The sequence below is a fragment of the Seriola dumerili genome, unplaced genomic scaffold (genome assembly GCF_002260705.1).
Source record: "Seriola dumerili isolate Sdu_G_001 unplaced genomic scaffold, Sdu_1.0 BDQW01000219.1, whole genome shotgun sequence".
Taxonomy (NCBI): Eukaryota; Metazoa; Chordata; class Actinopteri; order Carangiformes; family Carangidae; genus Seriola; species Seriola dumerili.
In genome coordinates, this window is record NW_019174474.1 from 8287441 (window position 1) to 8304560 (window position 17120).

The 17120-nt window shown below is 41.7% G+C and overlaps 1 protein-coding gene across 1 annotated transcript in view; it reads left to right on the forward strand.

Annotated features, from left to right (window-relative positions):
- Positions 1–17120, forward strand: part of LOC111228712 (ankyrin repeat and BTB/POZ domain-containing protein BTBD11-B-like) — a 65759-nt gene that overhangs the window by 34370 nt on the left and 14269 nt on the right. The window contains exons 2-3 of the mRNA XM_022754726.1: positions 8713–8889; positions 16250–16454. Of these exons, the coding sequence (XP_022610447.1) occupies positions 8713–8889; positions 16250–16454 (382 nt within the window). The remainder of the gene's footprint in view (positions 1–8712; positions 8890–16249; positions 16455–17120) is intronic.

Below are 17120 nucleotides of genomic sequence, written 5' to 3' on the forward strand. Positions count from 1 at the left end.
CACACACACACAGATGTAGGAACCAACAGGCAGGCAGGCCTTAAGGATTTGCCGTCATATTTACTCTGCACTTTGCCTCTTATTTATGGTGCCGAGTTTTCGTGTCCGAGAGTGTCTTCACTTAAAAGCTTCCAGTGTTTACAAGCTCGATATGATGTCACCCCTTTAAAATGACCCAGAGGGAAACGTCCCCTTGCAGCAAATCTCATTTTATGACATTAGTCACATCCTTTAATTGCTCCAGTGCCCTCAGTGCTAAATGAGCAATTACTTCAGCACGTTGTTGCGTTTAGCAGGACTGCTGTGTCTGTTACAAAAGTTCAGAGGCTTTTCATGATTTTCAGAGTCGTAACTCACAGATTTTACTGGAATACGACAGACCCTTTTTTTTCTTTCCCTCCCCATATCAGATTATATGAGATAATTGTAAGGAAGAAAATACAGAAGTGCTGCTTTTCAAGACTCTAGCTCATGTAGAGGTAGTGCAGGGTGAGCAGAGAGATTACGGCTCAGTGACTTCAGATTTTTCCCTGCTTCTGCTGATTGCCAGTATTGTCTGGAAAGCGTCCTGCGGGAAGTGTGCGACTCATGGATATTACACACAGACTTATTACCCTTGACAGAAGAAATGAGATGAAAAGAGAGGAATAATAGCGAGAGAGTTGCTACCTCGGGGTGGAAAAACACACAGCCTGCAGGGAGGCTGGTTTCCCTCTGATTGGAGAAGATTGCGTAATTCTAGTTGTGCCCTTGTTGTGCGTCGGTCACCCGTCACAAGTCCTCTGTCTGTGTGTGAGTGTGTGAGTGTGTTTGAGTGTATGGTCTATTGTGTGGCGATGCCTTGTATAGTATGGCCTTGCATGTGTGTTTTCGTCTTGACCTATTCACGTCTCTCTCCTTTTTTTAGCTTTTAGTTCTCATGTGTTGCTATTTTCAGGCTGCCTGCAATGATTCAAATATATTCATTGGCCACAGCCTCTATTCAGCCGACCTCTGGTGTCTCCAATTCCTCTCTTTTCTTCTTCTCTTTCTGCATTAGACAATTGATGTCAACTAATAAGCTCTGCATCATATCTCCTTACTGAGGCAGAACGATCACTTAGAAAATTGAATGCCAAATCCATGATTAAAGTGATAGCTCCGGTTATTTGACGCTGAGTTGTGTGAGGTACTTATCTATAGTCTGTGTATTACCTGCAGTACATTCGGATCAGTGCCCTCTTGAGTTTGGAGAGGCAGCTGGGAGCACTGGCACAGAAGCTGAGCCGTGTGCTGCTGTGGATGGGGACAGCTCCAAAAAAAAAAACGTGTTTTAGCCACAGAAAAAAAAAGCCAATTTCAGTTCAAGTGTATGGTATATTTTTGAATATTGTCACAGGTTTATCTTTCTGTCACGCAGTCCTTTCCTTTGGCACTACATTTTCTCAACCCTTAAAATACTGTATTCCACGCACTGTATTATACTGCAGATCAACCGGTTGAGTCAGACAAAGCTAAACTTTTTCTTCTTGTGTAAAGATTTCAAAGATGGCGCGTGTCTGTATTCAGTTCAGCATTCAGTAAGGCAGTAAGAACTCTGGATGTGAGGCGCTGGCTTCCTCTGATTCAGAGAGATCCTGAAGTTGTCTTGTAACCAAGTCCCAAGTAGCGGCCCAGGTCTATGGGGCTTCCAGTTCACACATCTGCACCGCCTGGTAGCTTAGCCTCTGTCTTGGATTCCAGCTTCCAGAGAAGTTTCTCGTCTCTCTGTTTCATTCTCCATTTGCAAAAGTTTTTCTTCTGTACACTCTGGCTCATAAAGGTATCCTCTTGTCTCCACACTGAACAGCATTTTGTCATCGCTGTTATAATCGTTTATTTTTATTTTCTTTTATTTGTCATCTGTTCCACAAACCACTCAAAGGAAAGGGCCGTTTGACGGAAAGAGAAAGCGGTGAAAATATTCAAAATATAGCGTGCACTTCAACTGATATAAGCGTTCTTCTATGAGCAGTGGCTAAAACACGTTTTTGCGGCTGGCCACCTCCACGCCATCTCTCAGCCTCTGTGCCAGTGCTCCTGGCTGCCTCTCCAAACTTGGAAGCGAGCCGATACAAATCTGCTGCAGGTAATACGCTGACGATGTATGAGTACCTCACACAACCCCACGTCAAATAACCCGAACTATCCCTTTAAAATGTAAATGAATGAGTGACCCCAACACCAGAAAACACAGAAATTAGAACACTATCAATACTGAATCCAAACTATTAATGTTTTCAAATGTAATTTCCAGGAGCCAGGGTTGATTGGTGACCCCTCTCACATTACCTGACGCCATTTTGTCCATTGTTAATAGACAAATATTGATTACCTCAGCTTCACAAATTGATTTTACAAATTAAATAGATACCCCTTTAGAAAATTGAAGCGAACAGCTCTGTAATTAAAGGACTGCCATCAGAGCCCAGGCTCTGAATCAGACTGGGAACGCTCCGTCTCTTTGTCTCTTGATTTCACGGCCACTGATGGACTGGTTCAAGGAGTGTCACAGAGACGAGGTGTGACTTCAATCAGGAAAATCCAATGTAATAAAAGACTGTGCGCACCCTTCACACATAACAACTGAAACAGCAAAACACGTGAAGCAGCGGTGTGACAAAATGATTAACTGGATCGTTTTGAGGCTCCCGTGTCAGCGAGCAGAAGCCTCACCGAGGTGTCCTTGAACAAGTCGTCAGACAGTGACTCCCCATCAGCTCCGAGACACTCTGTTCTGTATCTGAGTCTGACCTCTAACCTCCATGTGCAGCAGGGGGGTGTCAATAAAGGATCAATAAGGAAACCGCATTCCTTTTACCATTTTTTTATTATTATTGACTATTTAAAACAACAGCAGAAGAGGTGTGACGTACTCACAGTGGGCTCTCCTTACTAAAGCTCACAAAAATAAACCTCTACCCGCAGTCGGAACGCATTTCCCTTGGCGGTTTACTCACACTCGTACATGTAAGAACACATCAGGAGGCTTGTGTGTTTCTTTCAGAGCGACACATAATGCAAACTCGGGAGTCTTTTCAGTCCTCTGAATTGAGGACAGCAAGAGCACCTTCAACAGACCGAATGTCTCCTGAATGTGGTTGCCCAGTAATAGGAAATATTCGGTTTGGATTTAGCTGAACACATTGTTCTCTCTGCAGAGCGCGTCACACTGTAACCAGACTTGACGCGCCTGGGATTAAGACTTTTTAATTACTAATATGCGTGTGTGGCGGCTTTTGTGTGCACGCATGTGGCTTGTTATTGACTTCTTTGCAGCTCCTGACTGGATATTAGCATTTGTGTGTGTTCATGTGTTTGTGGTTAATTCAGTCTTCACTTGTCTTCTTCTCCCTCTGCCAGTTTCCTAATTTAAACAGACATTTGCATGTGTACACGTATTTCCTCACAGGACTCGTGGTTGTACAGTCTTCCTTTATACCCCTGTGGCTGGCGTAGGACTAACCCATTAAAGACTTGTGGCTCCCTGAGACCATACTGTGGTCACCTGAGAACCCAAACCGAGACCGTACCTCAGGAAATTTACAGTCTGCCCAGGCATGCCAACACAGCTTCATATTCACGCCTCTATTTCTACAGCTTGACACATGGTGGAGATTATTCAGTCTGAATAAAGCAGCCATTTAGAGTAGGACAGGCATCATAACACATCTTAACATACGTCACTACACTGTTTCCCGCTTTCCATCTCACTATGTCTCCCTCTATGATCACTGGCCGGTATACATATGGTAGCCATCTGGCCTGGCAGAACAGAGCCGGAGCCTAGAGTGGGGCAGCAGTACTGTGATCCACGTACAGTAACAACACGATTAACCCTTTAGAGCCCTAATGCTGCACCAGAAACAGCCTTTTATATTGTGCTCTCTGCTATCACTTGAAGTCTGTGTGCATCAGGCTGTTTGTATTTGTATTACTTCTTCACATTTCGTGCTTTTCTTTCACTCTGTCGCTCTGCCTGCTTGACACTTTGAATCCAAAGCTTCGCTCAGGTCTGATCTCAATCAAATCTCATTCATTCAAGTACAGCTCGAGTGTACCTGTTTGTACTGTACATTTGTGATCTTCCAAATCAAAGCGTCTTTGCGTCTTATCTGCGTATGAAACCCAAAGCCAGTGTTCCTGCAGAGCTGCAGTGTGTTTAGGGAAGTGCGCTTCTCTCTGTGTCCCCCTCCAAAATAGATTTAAGTGCAGGGTAGGAGCCACATTGAGGTCAGTGTTCCTGCCCCACTGCTCTAGTCAACCCTGTGACAAGGAGGACCGGATCCAAACTACAGTAGTCTGCCCTCTGACAGACAGACGCAGAGTGAAAATGAAAATAAAGAACATTGTAATGTTTGCTTATTCAAATACAGCATTAGTGTCACTGTTTATATAAGCTTCAAAAAAAAAAATGTACGTATGGAAAAAACTTTAGATGAAGCAAAAATTAAAAACCATATTCCAAACTCTGTTGGAAATTATGTTAAAGCAATAGTTTGACTAGTTTGACATATTCGGAAATACGCAGATTTGTGTTCCTTCTCAAAAGTTAGATGAGAAGTTTGATACCATTCTCATGTCTGTAGCCTACTGTAAATATAAAGCTCCTGCTAGCAGGTAGTTAGCTCAGCCCAGTGCACAGATAGCAAAACCCAGTGTGACGTTTATTCATATGTCTTCATAAAACTGCGACTTTGTGCGACCGCGCACAAAGTCGGTGAAAAGATGTAATTAGATGCAGTCTTTGCATCCATTGCGAGCAAGCTTATGTTTCACGTCTGTACAGTTGGTACATTTGCTGGTTGGGAAGAGTACACATGGACTGCACTGGTCCAGCTGTCGAATGGCGCAAGGTGAAAATTTGTTTTGCTTTCTTTCTGACGACAGAGCTACACTTGGGTTTTGTACATATTAAACAAACAAGATATCATGTGTTAATTATTGAGCTTCAGAGGAGCTAGGAGGTAGATTTTATCTTGTTTTGTTGCCCTTTTCCAGTCTTAATGCTAAAGCTAAGCTAGTAAGCTCATATCTGTATTTACCTTACAGAGTGGTATGTGTACTTCCCAACATATCAAACTATCCCTTTAAAGCCAAATGCACCTCAGCAAAAAACAAAGATGGAAAACTGTTAGAAGGAAGTGTGTCATCTTTGTGATATTTTGGGTTGACTTTTGATAAGTGACTTTTTTTGCAACAATGTGTAGAATGTTTTTTTTACCATGTACTGGATTTTTTTCTGTGCAGCAGCAGCAGCTGCCTATCACAGAATATGACTAAGGTGCATTCAGTGACATCTTAATGGGAACTCCTGTGCACATTACTTCTTCTCCAGTGACAGCATCTTGCCTGGAGCCTCCTCTCCTCTCCTCTCCTCTCCTTTTCTCTCCTCTCCATAGCGACACTGAATAACTGCCATATGGCAAACAGGACTGGTTCAGTTGAGGAAAGGCAGGTGCCCAATATCATCTCACACCATTATGGTCATGTAAACAACTTCATTTTGTGCAGTTATACTGTACTTAAAAACCTGACATCATTACATTTCCTGGGAGATTTCTGGTGCTGTGACAATCATGACGAAGATACAGACAAGTCATCACACATACACAAACATATACAGAGAGAGAGAGAGAGAGAGCAACTATAGTCACTCACTGGCTTGCATGTAAGAGCTCCATCAGTTCCTCCCTGAGGGTAGGCAGTGCCTTGCATTAGGACGCAGAGAGCCAGTGAGTCACCTTGCCTCAGTCCATGCTGAGACCGTTCAGCACTTCACTGTCAGCTGGTCCTGTTATTCCCCTGAACCAAGGTTAAGGAGCTGGACAGTTAAAAGCTCAAGTGTAACAGTAAGGTGTTTTCATACTTTTTTTTTTTTTTTGCCTGCAATAGATGTATTCAGTCATAGCTGTTTTTTTTTTTACAGCAGACATTTTGACATGTCACAGTAGGAAAGACACAATTGTTACTAATAACATTAACAATAGCTTTGTTAGTGTCTCAGTAAGCCATGGCAATGTGGCAGTGAGCCAACATGCACAAAACCAGGACCTTGAAACTGACAAAGCAAAATGGAATTCAGCATCATCTTGGTATTTTTGTGACATGAAGTGTTCCCCACCTTTATCCAAGGTTACTGCTTGGCACCAAACTTGACTTCATAAAGTTCGTGTTGTTTCCTAGTTTTACATGCTGGCAATGCCGTTCGATTTCCACTGTGACCAGAGCAACCTCCAACAGAAATTCAAATCAAGTCAAATAGTCATGGAGTGAATTAAAAGTACAGAAGGTGACGACAGGGCCAGGTTCAAAGTGAAAGAGACTGTTCTTATCCTTCAGCCAGTTATGGAAATTATGGCGTCTGCGGTGCGCTGTTTTGCAGAATCACACCTGGGGGCCTTTAGTCTGTGCACATCAAAAAGAGGGGGTGATTCCTGTGGTCACGCTCTGAGTGGGCTATTTACTTTGGTATATAATTGTTTGAGAAGAAAGTGGAAGTAAGGAAGGTGCCAGTTAGCCCTCCCGCAGCTTTAAATGGTTTAAGATGGATCTCCTGGAGGTTGCACAACTGCTCGCCAAAGAGGGCACATTGTGAGCAATAAAAGCAATAAAGGAGGTGTTGCAGAGTGATCCCTGCAGACAAGTTGCTTGCAGAAAGACAGAAAGTTTCTTTTCTTCATAATTGATGTTGTTGGTTTCTCTGGAGCTTCGGCTGCAAACTGTAGCAGCTCAGGACACCTGAGATAGGTGCAGTATTGGTGATGTCTCCTGCTCTATGTTCCAGAGTCGTCCTTGTCAGTAGCTTCCTGGTCAGACCTGAACACAGATGTAGAGGAGATGGTGCTACTGCTCTGCTCTGTTAGCAGCTGCTGTGAAGGTTTATAAGCTGAATAACTGTGACTTATTACCAAGAAACCTATTTCCAGATGTTTTTGCCACACAGTTTTTATGACTCGTATAATGCATGGTGAAAAGCAAACACAAAAGTAGACTATAATCATAAGCATGCCTTTTAAAATCAGCACATTTAGATTTAGATTTAGTTTTTGTATTTTCAAAGGAAGTGCTACATATTGATGCTAACTAACCATATTTTCACATTAGATACTGTATGAAAGTTATTGGAATGGGAAAGGTGCCTGAACACTATGCACAAAAGGTGCAAGGTGCACAATAACTTTAAGATGGTCTACTGTTTTATATGTAAATTTTTTTAATAAGTTGTGGAAAGCCTTTTGTTGCTCCACATTGCTTCCAGTCACTTGAGTCCAATGATGTCACTTGATGTGTTAGTTAGAAAAGAAGTGAGCTCATAAGCACATACATAGACGCTGCACTGGACGCTTCAGCCTGTTGCTGTGATGCATCACTGTCGCCGCCATATTGGACTGGACAAGACCGGTCTGTAAAGAAATACAAGTAAACGGAGTAGCTGCGGTTGTTCTGGATAAAAAGATAATTAATTCTTTTCTATCACATAAGTAATTCAGTTCATGTAAATGTAACATTGATGCACACTCCTCTTTTTGGAAAACGGTGATTATTGCCTGAAGTATGGTGACTATAAGTAACTGGATTATAAACACTTGAATATAAAAAGGACTTAGGCTATTGAAATCATTTGACAAATGTAGTAATTGCGTAATGCAGCTTCTCCGCTTACTTATGTCTGTTTACTTGGTCCAATATGGCAGTGACGTTGACGTACGATCCAGCTGCCGCTGTGGCATCTCTGTATATATGTCTATGAGTGAGCAAACCAAACCTCTGTAGCACACTCCTCATCTCTGCTTGAGGCTAGCAGCTCGAGGAATAAGTTGAATTAGCGTGACCAAAATTATGGCAAACATTATAGGTTTCAGCTATTCTTTATTTTTAAACCAAGAGCTCTTATTGTCACTTTCCATGACACATTTTACCTAACTCTCTTAAAAAAGTTAGACAGCCCTTCATTCAGCAACAAGGATAAATAACACTCCCTATTTCTGAAACCTCTTCCTTTTGACTCTCGTATGTCTCATTGGGTGAACATTAAAATGAATCGCCCTATAAGCAACTGTCTGCTCCAACAAGATGAATGAAGAATGTCTCCTTCACTGAAAGAGGAACCATTAAAACCAAAGCTACTTTTTTTTCCACAATGATGACGTGGCTAAATTGAGAGTCACTGTTTTCAGCCTTTTCATAAGTTGACACCCTGCAAACAGTAGGAAGGGTGCAACACAAAGCTGCAGAGGAATAAGTAACTGTCAGAAATGGAGAGCAGTCTGCCTCGTCACCCTCAGCGCGAGGAAGAGTAACTAACATCCAGAGGTGTGAATAATGAAAACCCATTTGAAATATTACACATTATTACATTTGGGAGAAGTGTCTGACAGGTGCAACTAGGAGGCATAATTATCTTGCATGGCCTCCATTGTTTCTCTCATTTAGATTCTCAAGCTTCACACTAATAACTATAAAGGCTGTTTTATTTTAATAACCACTTGTTGAACCTTTTTATTTTTTTCATTAATATGACAAATATATAAAGGGAAATAATGGGACATTCCTGACATTTAAGAGGGGTAAGGTGTCTCTTATTCAACTTATGTCCTGTAATGACAAATCACAGTTGAGACCAAAACAGTTTAGTTAACCGAACTGCATGAATCAACAGTAACAATCTCTCTCTCTCTTTCTCCCTCTCAGGTGTGCTCAGCCTACCTGAGGGTCTGACTCTTCACAGGGACCAGCAGCAGCAGCAGCAGCAGCAGCAGCAGCAGCGAGCAGGAAAGAGCGGAGAGGGAAACGCCTACAGTCAAACTGAGCTGCGCTCCGTTGAACAGTGCTTACTGGCAACAAGAGTGGGCAGCATTTCTGAACTCAGTGAGTTATCTGTGTGGGTGTGGGTGTGGGTGTGACGGGAATGTCTGGGCAGAGAAGTGAAGGACCAGCGTTGACCCCTTCCTCCATACGCTCTGTAGTCAGTGTGCCCTCGAGCAAGGCAATTACCCGCCCAATTGCTCTAGTGAAGCTGCTCAGTGTTCACTCGTGTCAGTTGATGAAGTATTATCACCCAACACCAGTGTTTGGTCTCACTAACAGGCTTTTTTTTTTTCACAGCCGACATCTTGACTTGAAAAGCACAAGTGTTACTAACATTAGCAATGGCTCTGTTCTATTCAAGTGTCCCAGGAAGTCAAGACAGTGTGACAGTGAGTCAACATGCACAATACGAGAACTCTGAAGCTAAAATAGCTTCAAAGTGGAATTCATTCATTTTATTATTTACACGTGTGCTTTTCCTACTGTAACAGGTCAAAAAGTCTCTGGTGAGAAAGGCCTACACTGTGAATGCTCTTACAGCTGAATGGGAATAAAGCCTTACGGTCAGGCTCCAAGCTCTTGACGAAAGCCTTCCCAGAAGAGTGGAGGCTGTTTTAGTAAAGGAGAATATTAATATCTATGGCTCTTAATTGAGATGTTCAAAAGTCACAAATGGGTGTAATGTTTGGATGTCCACATATTTTTGACTGCTTGGCATACGTGACTGTGTGAGTGTGCATTAGCATGATGGTGAATAGGAGCATTTGAGTTCAGGGAATCTACCCTCGAATAATACACTTAAAAGTCTGTGCATATCAGGGTTTGATCAATATAGCTGAAAGCTAGTCACTATGGTTTTTAGCTGAAATTGCTGACACCTGGTATTTTGGGCTCATATTCAAGAGCTTTGAATTTGATGAGTTTCATGCCCAAAAAGTACTCCATGTTAAATACGTAGAATATTTGTTCTTGGACTGAAAGCCCTTTGAAGCAGTATTAAAACCATCTGATACAATAGATTGAATTATTTTGGTGCAGAGTGACCCACCTCATGGCTTTCTTTTTTTTTTTGCCATTTTAGCAGCATGGATCTTGAGATGGCATAAACTTTTGTACAGACATTCATGTTCCCCAAAGGATGAATCCTATTGACTTTTGTGACCCCTTGACCTTTTCTCTAGGGCCACCAGCTGCTCAAAGTTTGTACTTATCCAGTAAAATATCATAACTTCTAGTGGATGGATTGCCATTACATTTTATACCGACACTCATGGCCCCTAGATGATGAATGTTGTTGACTTTGGTGGTCCCCTGACTTTTCCTCTTGTGCCACCATGACATTAGTGGTTTTGAATGAAATGCTTCAACAGCTATTGGATGGATTGGTGTGAAATTATATACATGCATTCATGTGCTCCTCAGGATGAATTGTAATAATTGTAATAATTTCCCTAACTTTTTATTTAGCACCATCATGTGGCTTAAATTTCTTTCTTCTTTAGCATTAATTAGCATACTCAAGCATGCTTAACTAAGACAGCTAGCACGCTAACCCTTGCATTTTGCCCAAAGCGCAGCTGTGAGAACCACTAGCTGAGACTCTTAGTCTTGATAATCCTAAATAAATTTACAATTACACAATATTTTGACTGCAGGTTTTTTTTTTTTTTGAAAGTATGCAGCTCTGGTAGACTAAGCGTCTCCTCCACATTTGAGTTGGATGGCATTATTGTCTGATATGATAATTTGATGTTTAATAATTCACAAATATTGACCCACTCTATCAGTTAATTACTGTATCATTGTCCTGCTCTGCACGTATATGTGCATATTTAAGCGAATGTGAATCAGTGGGAGCTGCACTGAACCACAGTCATTTATTTAAAAAATAAAAATGCTTTTTAAGTTTGACAAGCCCTCCAAAAGTTAATTAAATGTCTGTCCACTCACAATGTGCTCATTATTTAAAGAATGATGGCCATCAGAAGGATTTCTAAATGCTACATTTATACAGTACAAAGTCATTTACACAGGCTTTAGGAGTCAGTATTATATGAATGATAATAATAATAGGTTTTCTGCATCATTTGACAAATTACATAATGAAGTTTTACCCTCCTGTCCTCACTCACAACCAAAGTTGCCAAAGCAAAGTTCAACACAAGGCCTTCATTTGAGTTTCTACCTTCTTTTCTGTTCTGGTGGAAACTTTCTGACAAACTTTCAAAGACTCTCAGTAAATCTGCTTTGGCAAGCTGTGCTGCAAATCACTGACTACATAACTTCATGTTTTCCCATCTTATCTAATCAGATATAATCACAGAATCAAGATGCTCATTGGAAGTGATGAACAGTTTTGTTTCTTGAGTGCAACTCAGCAGCTCATTCCAGAAAACACATCTGAGTGCTGCAGCATCCACTGACAGAGGAAAAACAAATTCTCCTAATGTGCTTGACGATGTTTTAGACAAAAAAAAAAAAAAACTTAAGCCAAATAATGGGTAAAGAGGGCATAGGGTTTGTTTCTGTAGTCATGGCATCGGTACGTCAAGACAAGGCAGGAAAAAATATTTTCTGTGTAGTGCAAACATTTATCATCAGAATAAACAGTGAACCAATTCTTCTCACTCTATGTTTTCTCAGGAGCGAGGTCGGAGGGGTGAGGGTGTAGCGCTGAGGCAAATCGCCAGCAGTCCTCTGTCCATGTTGTATTGATGAGGTCAAGCAAGGACTCATTCTGTAATGTTGACACTGCAAACACTCTCTGAGACAACAGAGCGGCCGCTGGATAATAGCAGAGCTTAGTCCAGTGGTAATGTTATCAGCTCTGGAGAGGGGTTCTGTAAATAACTATAGGATTTGCAAACAGACACACAGCTCGAGCTATAAATAATGAATAATTGACAAAGGCAGAAGAGCCAGTGATGAGGCTGTCACATAGTGTATTTGAAGGAGCGCGAGATGGGGAGCAAAAACAGAATAAAAGATGAGAAGTTTGGGGAAAAAGACAGGTGAGAGTTTGACTTTCTATAAAGTTCATGGACCACTGGCATCACCTCCCCGTGGTTGTGTGCCTCCGCCAACCAGTCAAGTTGCAGTTTACATCTGCACCTGTCCATACTCATATACTGTATGTTGTGAATTTAATAAAAGGTATTATGTCATAATTAGGATATGAATTCTTGAATTATGGCCAAAAACATTTTTTGTCAGGTCACAGTGATCTTGACCTTTGACCTCTGATCACCAACGTCGAATCGGTTCATGAACGTGTCTACCTAATTAAATTTACAAAATAAAAAGAAAAACTCTCTCAAGGTGTTCCTGAGATACCGTGCTCATGAGAATGTGATGGACGGACGGACGGACAACCTGAGAACATAAATCCTGCGGCTGTCGACAGAGCGGAGGCATAAAAATGACACTGGCTACTCAAGCACGGTAAAATTTGCATCGTGTGCAGGCACAGTCTTTTGCACTGGCCTTTAGATTCCATTTTAGAGGATTGCCACTGATTTACCTCTTTGTATTTTCTCATTTTCTCCTCTGTCAAAATGCCAAATTAGCATATTTGAAATGACAGTCTTGCAAATACTGCAATTATTAGGACTGTTGGTGTGTCATCATCACTCGCGCCCGACTCACTCATGCCCGAAAACATACCGCTTCAAATATGTTCCGTGCATCATTGTTAGTATAACTCACTATGTTACTGAATATGTTCTTAGATGGACGGAGGATACGAAATACATGCAGGCTCTCTCCATATATATCAAAATCTATACAGCTGTAGAACATTAGCACCACAAAGTGAAACAAGGTCAAATGGCAGTGACCTCACTGTGCACGTTGATATGTCTGTGGGCTTCAGATCACCCAGCCACCAGCTGTTGTAGCATCATGCACTGAACCAGCCTCCATAACTATGTTCTTGGATTAGGACTCGATATTCTGTATGCAGGATCTCCATACATTAACCTATACAGATAAAGACATATGGAGCGAAACAAGGTCAAGTAGCGGTGACCTCTCCTCACATTGTAGGCTGATACGTCTGTTGGCCTTAAACAACATCATATCTCTTGCAGTAGCTCAAAGTTTAAAGGGATAGTTCAACTCTTAGGGAAGTGAGCTTGTTGGTGCTCTTGTCCAGAGTTTTTCTGTGTAGAAAACAGAAATAGACTCAGCCCAGCCATGCTGGATCACAGGGAGCAAATGATATTAGTCCTGGTTTCACTTTGTAAAACTTTTATATGTGTTCATTTGGTCTAACACTTTTAACTGCTCTAAATGGACTCTCTCAGCTATTACGTTTCTTTGTCACGTTCATTATGGCCTTTTAGCTTGTTCCCAAATTTTATTACCTGCAACTATATTTAGCACTAAAATAATAATGGTGGGATTAATAATTCATGTTTAGCCTTTTGTTATTGTCATACAGAATTAGCCTAGTTGTTATCAGTGATGATTAAAAACACTCATGGTTCATTATTATTGGACATGAGGACATTTTTCTCTCTCTTTGTGTCTCATCTGGTCCTTTTCATCTTCTGCTGTTTCTCATTTGTGTTGTGGTGAAATCAGAGCTGTATCGACAGGAGATGTTAACGGCCATCCACAGTAATTCATTTCAAACATCATGTTGTTGTGGCAGCAGCAGGAGTGTTTAGATTCTTTTTTATGTCTGCACTGAAGATACTTTTTACTTTTAATGCTAGAGAATGACCATGTACTGTATCTGTCAACAGCAGCAGGATCAAATGGAACAATTTAACGATTTTAGTGCTTTTTTTGACAGACTCAGACGGGTTACTGCGGGGACGACGTGTGCTTGTTCCTTTCACAGATTGTAATGCAGGATGTGAAGTCATACTGAAAGTTAAAGTGGAGATGGTTAAATTATGAGGAAAAACTCTGTTAGTGAGTTTCACTTGTGACATTACATTCAAAGGAATCATTTTGTTTCACGGACGATCTTTTATATTCAACGAGTAAAAGAGAGAGAGAGAGAGTTCTCAGTGAGTCTTTTCACATTAACCGCAACTACATTTAGATGGAACTGCTCTATAAAGATAATGTTTGTGCCATCCATGTTATCTGATATGGACAAAACTAATAGCAGGAAGAATAGCGTAGCATCTTGTTGAGTCAGGATTGCCACGAGCGACCATTAAACATAATCACGGCCGCATAGCAGCAAATAATTGAAACACAGAAACTGTGATGATGGCAGCAGCTGCACAGTGCAGCACAAACCCATTCATCAGGACCCAAAGGAAAGCTGGTTACTGTGTATTTATTTCCCTATAAAGTCTTGAATATAATTGCCTCATCAGGAATGAGAGTTAATCCCACATTTCCAAAGAGTATACTTTCTCTCTCACTATCAAATATTAAACACCCTTCACACTTTATGAAGTAATGAGCAGTTTGGTTGTTATGTGGGTGCTACAATTGCCAGTTACTGACCCTAAAGGTGCCAGCTCTCATAAAATCTCTCCTAAATCAAAGCAGAACCATTGTGCTCTGGAAACTGGCGTATTTGTGTGATTTTGTTTTTCTAAGGGGATTTTAAAGCTTTGAAAACAAAGAGCGCAGGGCCCCTCTGCTAAGAGGTAATCACTGAGATACCTGCGGATCAGGATCCGCTGTGTGTGTCCTCCACCTCTCCTCCTCTTGTTAGCATAAAGAATTAATTACCCAGGATGAGGTATTGATTAAAGGCTTGAATCTTATAATGAAACGGCTATTGACGTTTTAGCTTATTAAACTGCTGTACTTCTGTCCGTCCTTCCTCTGTTTTGGCCAAAACAAATCCTCACAGCTGAAAACGAGTTAAATCCTTCTTCAGCAGTTATTTCTGCGTGCACCTGCTGAAGGAGCGGCGGTAATCTCACTTTATGTGTTAAGCTGCTGCCTCTACTGTTGCACTCTTTCAGTGTTGGAAATAATCTTCTTCCTCAGCCCCGCCAGCCTCCTCTCTGCCAGCACTGGAAATGTCACAGGCCAGCATAAATAAGACATGAGAACCGGCTCTTGCTGACCACCTCAGCTCCCCTTACCAAGCTTAAGAAGGCACTGTTACAAGCTCATCTGTTTCCCCCCTTGGTACAATTAAGAGAAAGATGCGTGAGGAGTAACAGATAGCGACAGAGAGAAACTGCAAGAGCTCTCATTTAAAGTTTGCACAGGAGGTGGTCGTTCCTGTCATAATCCTCCCTGCTCATTGCATCGGTAGGTGATGTCCAGCACATGTCTCTCAGCGCAGCTTGCTGCTTGGCTGTTTTATTGCATGAATGCTCTTCCCTCATTCTGCCGTCCTTTTCACACTCGCCTCCCACATTGTCGAGGCTAAATGGAATCTTGGCAAGCGCCAAATAGCCCAATTTTGATGCTAAACAAACCCTTTTGTCCGTGGGAATAACTGTTTGTTCCCGCTCTTCATTGTATCGGCGGACATACTGTACAGTATAGTTCATTCAGACAGGGGAGCCAAGTGCCATCAGCTTTTTTTTTTTGCCTTGAATCGTATCAAATTGACCAGAACCATATGACACAGTGGATTTTTTTTTAAGATTGACCCCTGCTTCAGAACTTCATTACATTTTCTCATAGAGCAGTGGGTCTAGACAGGAAGGAGAAGCGACAGAAATCTGACAGCGTCCAGTGAAATGGGATTTGAGTCCGTGCTGTAATAATACAGGGTTGTTTTTCAAGTAAGCATACACTGCCACTCAATAACTAAGGTGCCACAGTCATAATGTTTCCAATGAAGTGGTTGGGCGTGCGGACCGTCAGGCTCGGTGTGAGAGAAACTTCCAAGTCATCGCTCTGTTTTTGATGTACTGAATTTGTTGCATTAAAAGTCTCGTCCCTCAAGTCTTTAAAAAAAAGGGGGGGGTGGGTTGAACATGCTTTTCCAAGAACTGTTTACTTTCTTTTAAACCCGCCCAGAAAAATATTCAAATTTTCATTAGCAGAGTCCTCTCAAGCTTTGATTTTTCAAGCCCAACTGGATGACCTTAAAGTACTGACAAATTATGCAGAGGAAATAGCTTGGAGTAGCTAATGTTTATCCATAAATATTCATTCTTCGCACAGTGTAGTCCTGAGCATGCTTATTCTCCTGCTCTCCCCCCTGCTCCCCCTGTGAGGTGCACCGAAAGGACTGGGATGAACCCTGTCTTTTTCCTGACTGTGGTGCAGGGAAACTCTCGATTTCCCCTGACAGGATGAGCTCTGAGGGGGCTGGGAGGAATGAGGACGATTCCCCGACGTCTTTTTTAAAGGCCGTGCGCTTAAAATATTCCTGTCTTTTCTCCCTCGTCTTTAAGAACGCCTGCACGCGAACTCCTCTCTCTCACTGCTCACGTGGTCCCATTTTGTGATTCCTGATATGTTTATGTGTGTTTACGTGTAGGTGACCTGGTGTCCCGAGCCATGCACCACCTACAGCCATTGTATATGAAGAATCACAACAACGGGACGCCGATCCACCAGAAGAGCAGTGTGATTCACTGGGCGCCCGAAGCGATCTACACTCTGTGTTATTTCATGCACTGCCCTCAGATGGAGTGGGAGAACCCCAATGTGGAGCCCTCCAAGGTTACCTTACAGACAGAGAGGTGAGAAACAAACTTATTGATAACATTTTTCTTATCATCAACAAATAAAACAAAACTAACAATGAACTGATCCCGCTAGCAGGTGTCTGTGTATCCAAAGCCTGATATAGCTTATGTGCCATAGAACTCAATTCTTGTCTGAAAACTATCAAAAAAAATACAGCAAAGGAGCCACACTTTTGCACTGGGTGACATGTTGTTTCATTACAATGAACCTGGGCACTGTCATTTATTTCGAGTCAGTCCTACAACACCATCCTGCTGCTGTAAATACTCACTAGTGTGCCAAATGTGTATTAATCCACAGCTGAAAATAGTCCCAGACAAATGCTCAGACACATTACAGTGCCCAGCTGTTTTAGGAAATGACTAAACCTTTTTTAAAAAAACAAAACAAAATTAGGTATTTGTGACTCTGTTTTTAAAGATTTACATCTTCATCAGGAATGGGCTTCCTGGGGAAAAAAAGTTCTTAGTGGCAGTATCCAGACGTGTACTTGTTACTCCCATCATTATTCAACTGTGAAGAATGTTTTGTGTTTTTATACAGCACGCTGTGGGTCTTTTTTAAAACCAGCATTATTATAGAACAATCTAAAGTAATGGAAGTGTCTGGTATTGATTAATCCCCCAGACCTCCACACCTCACTTTGTGGTTTGGGACAG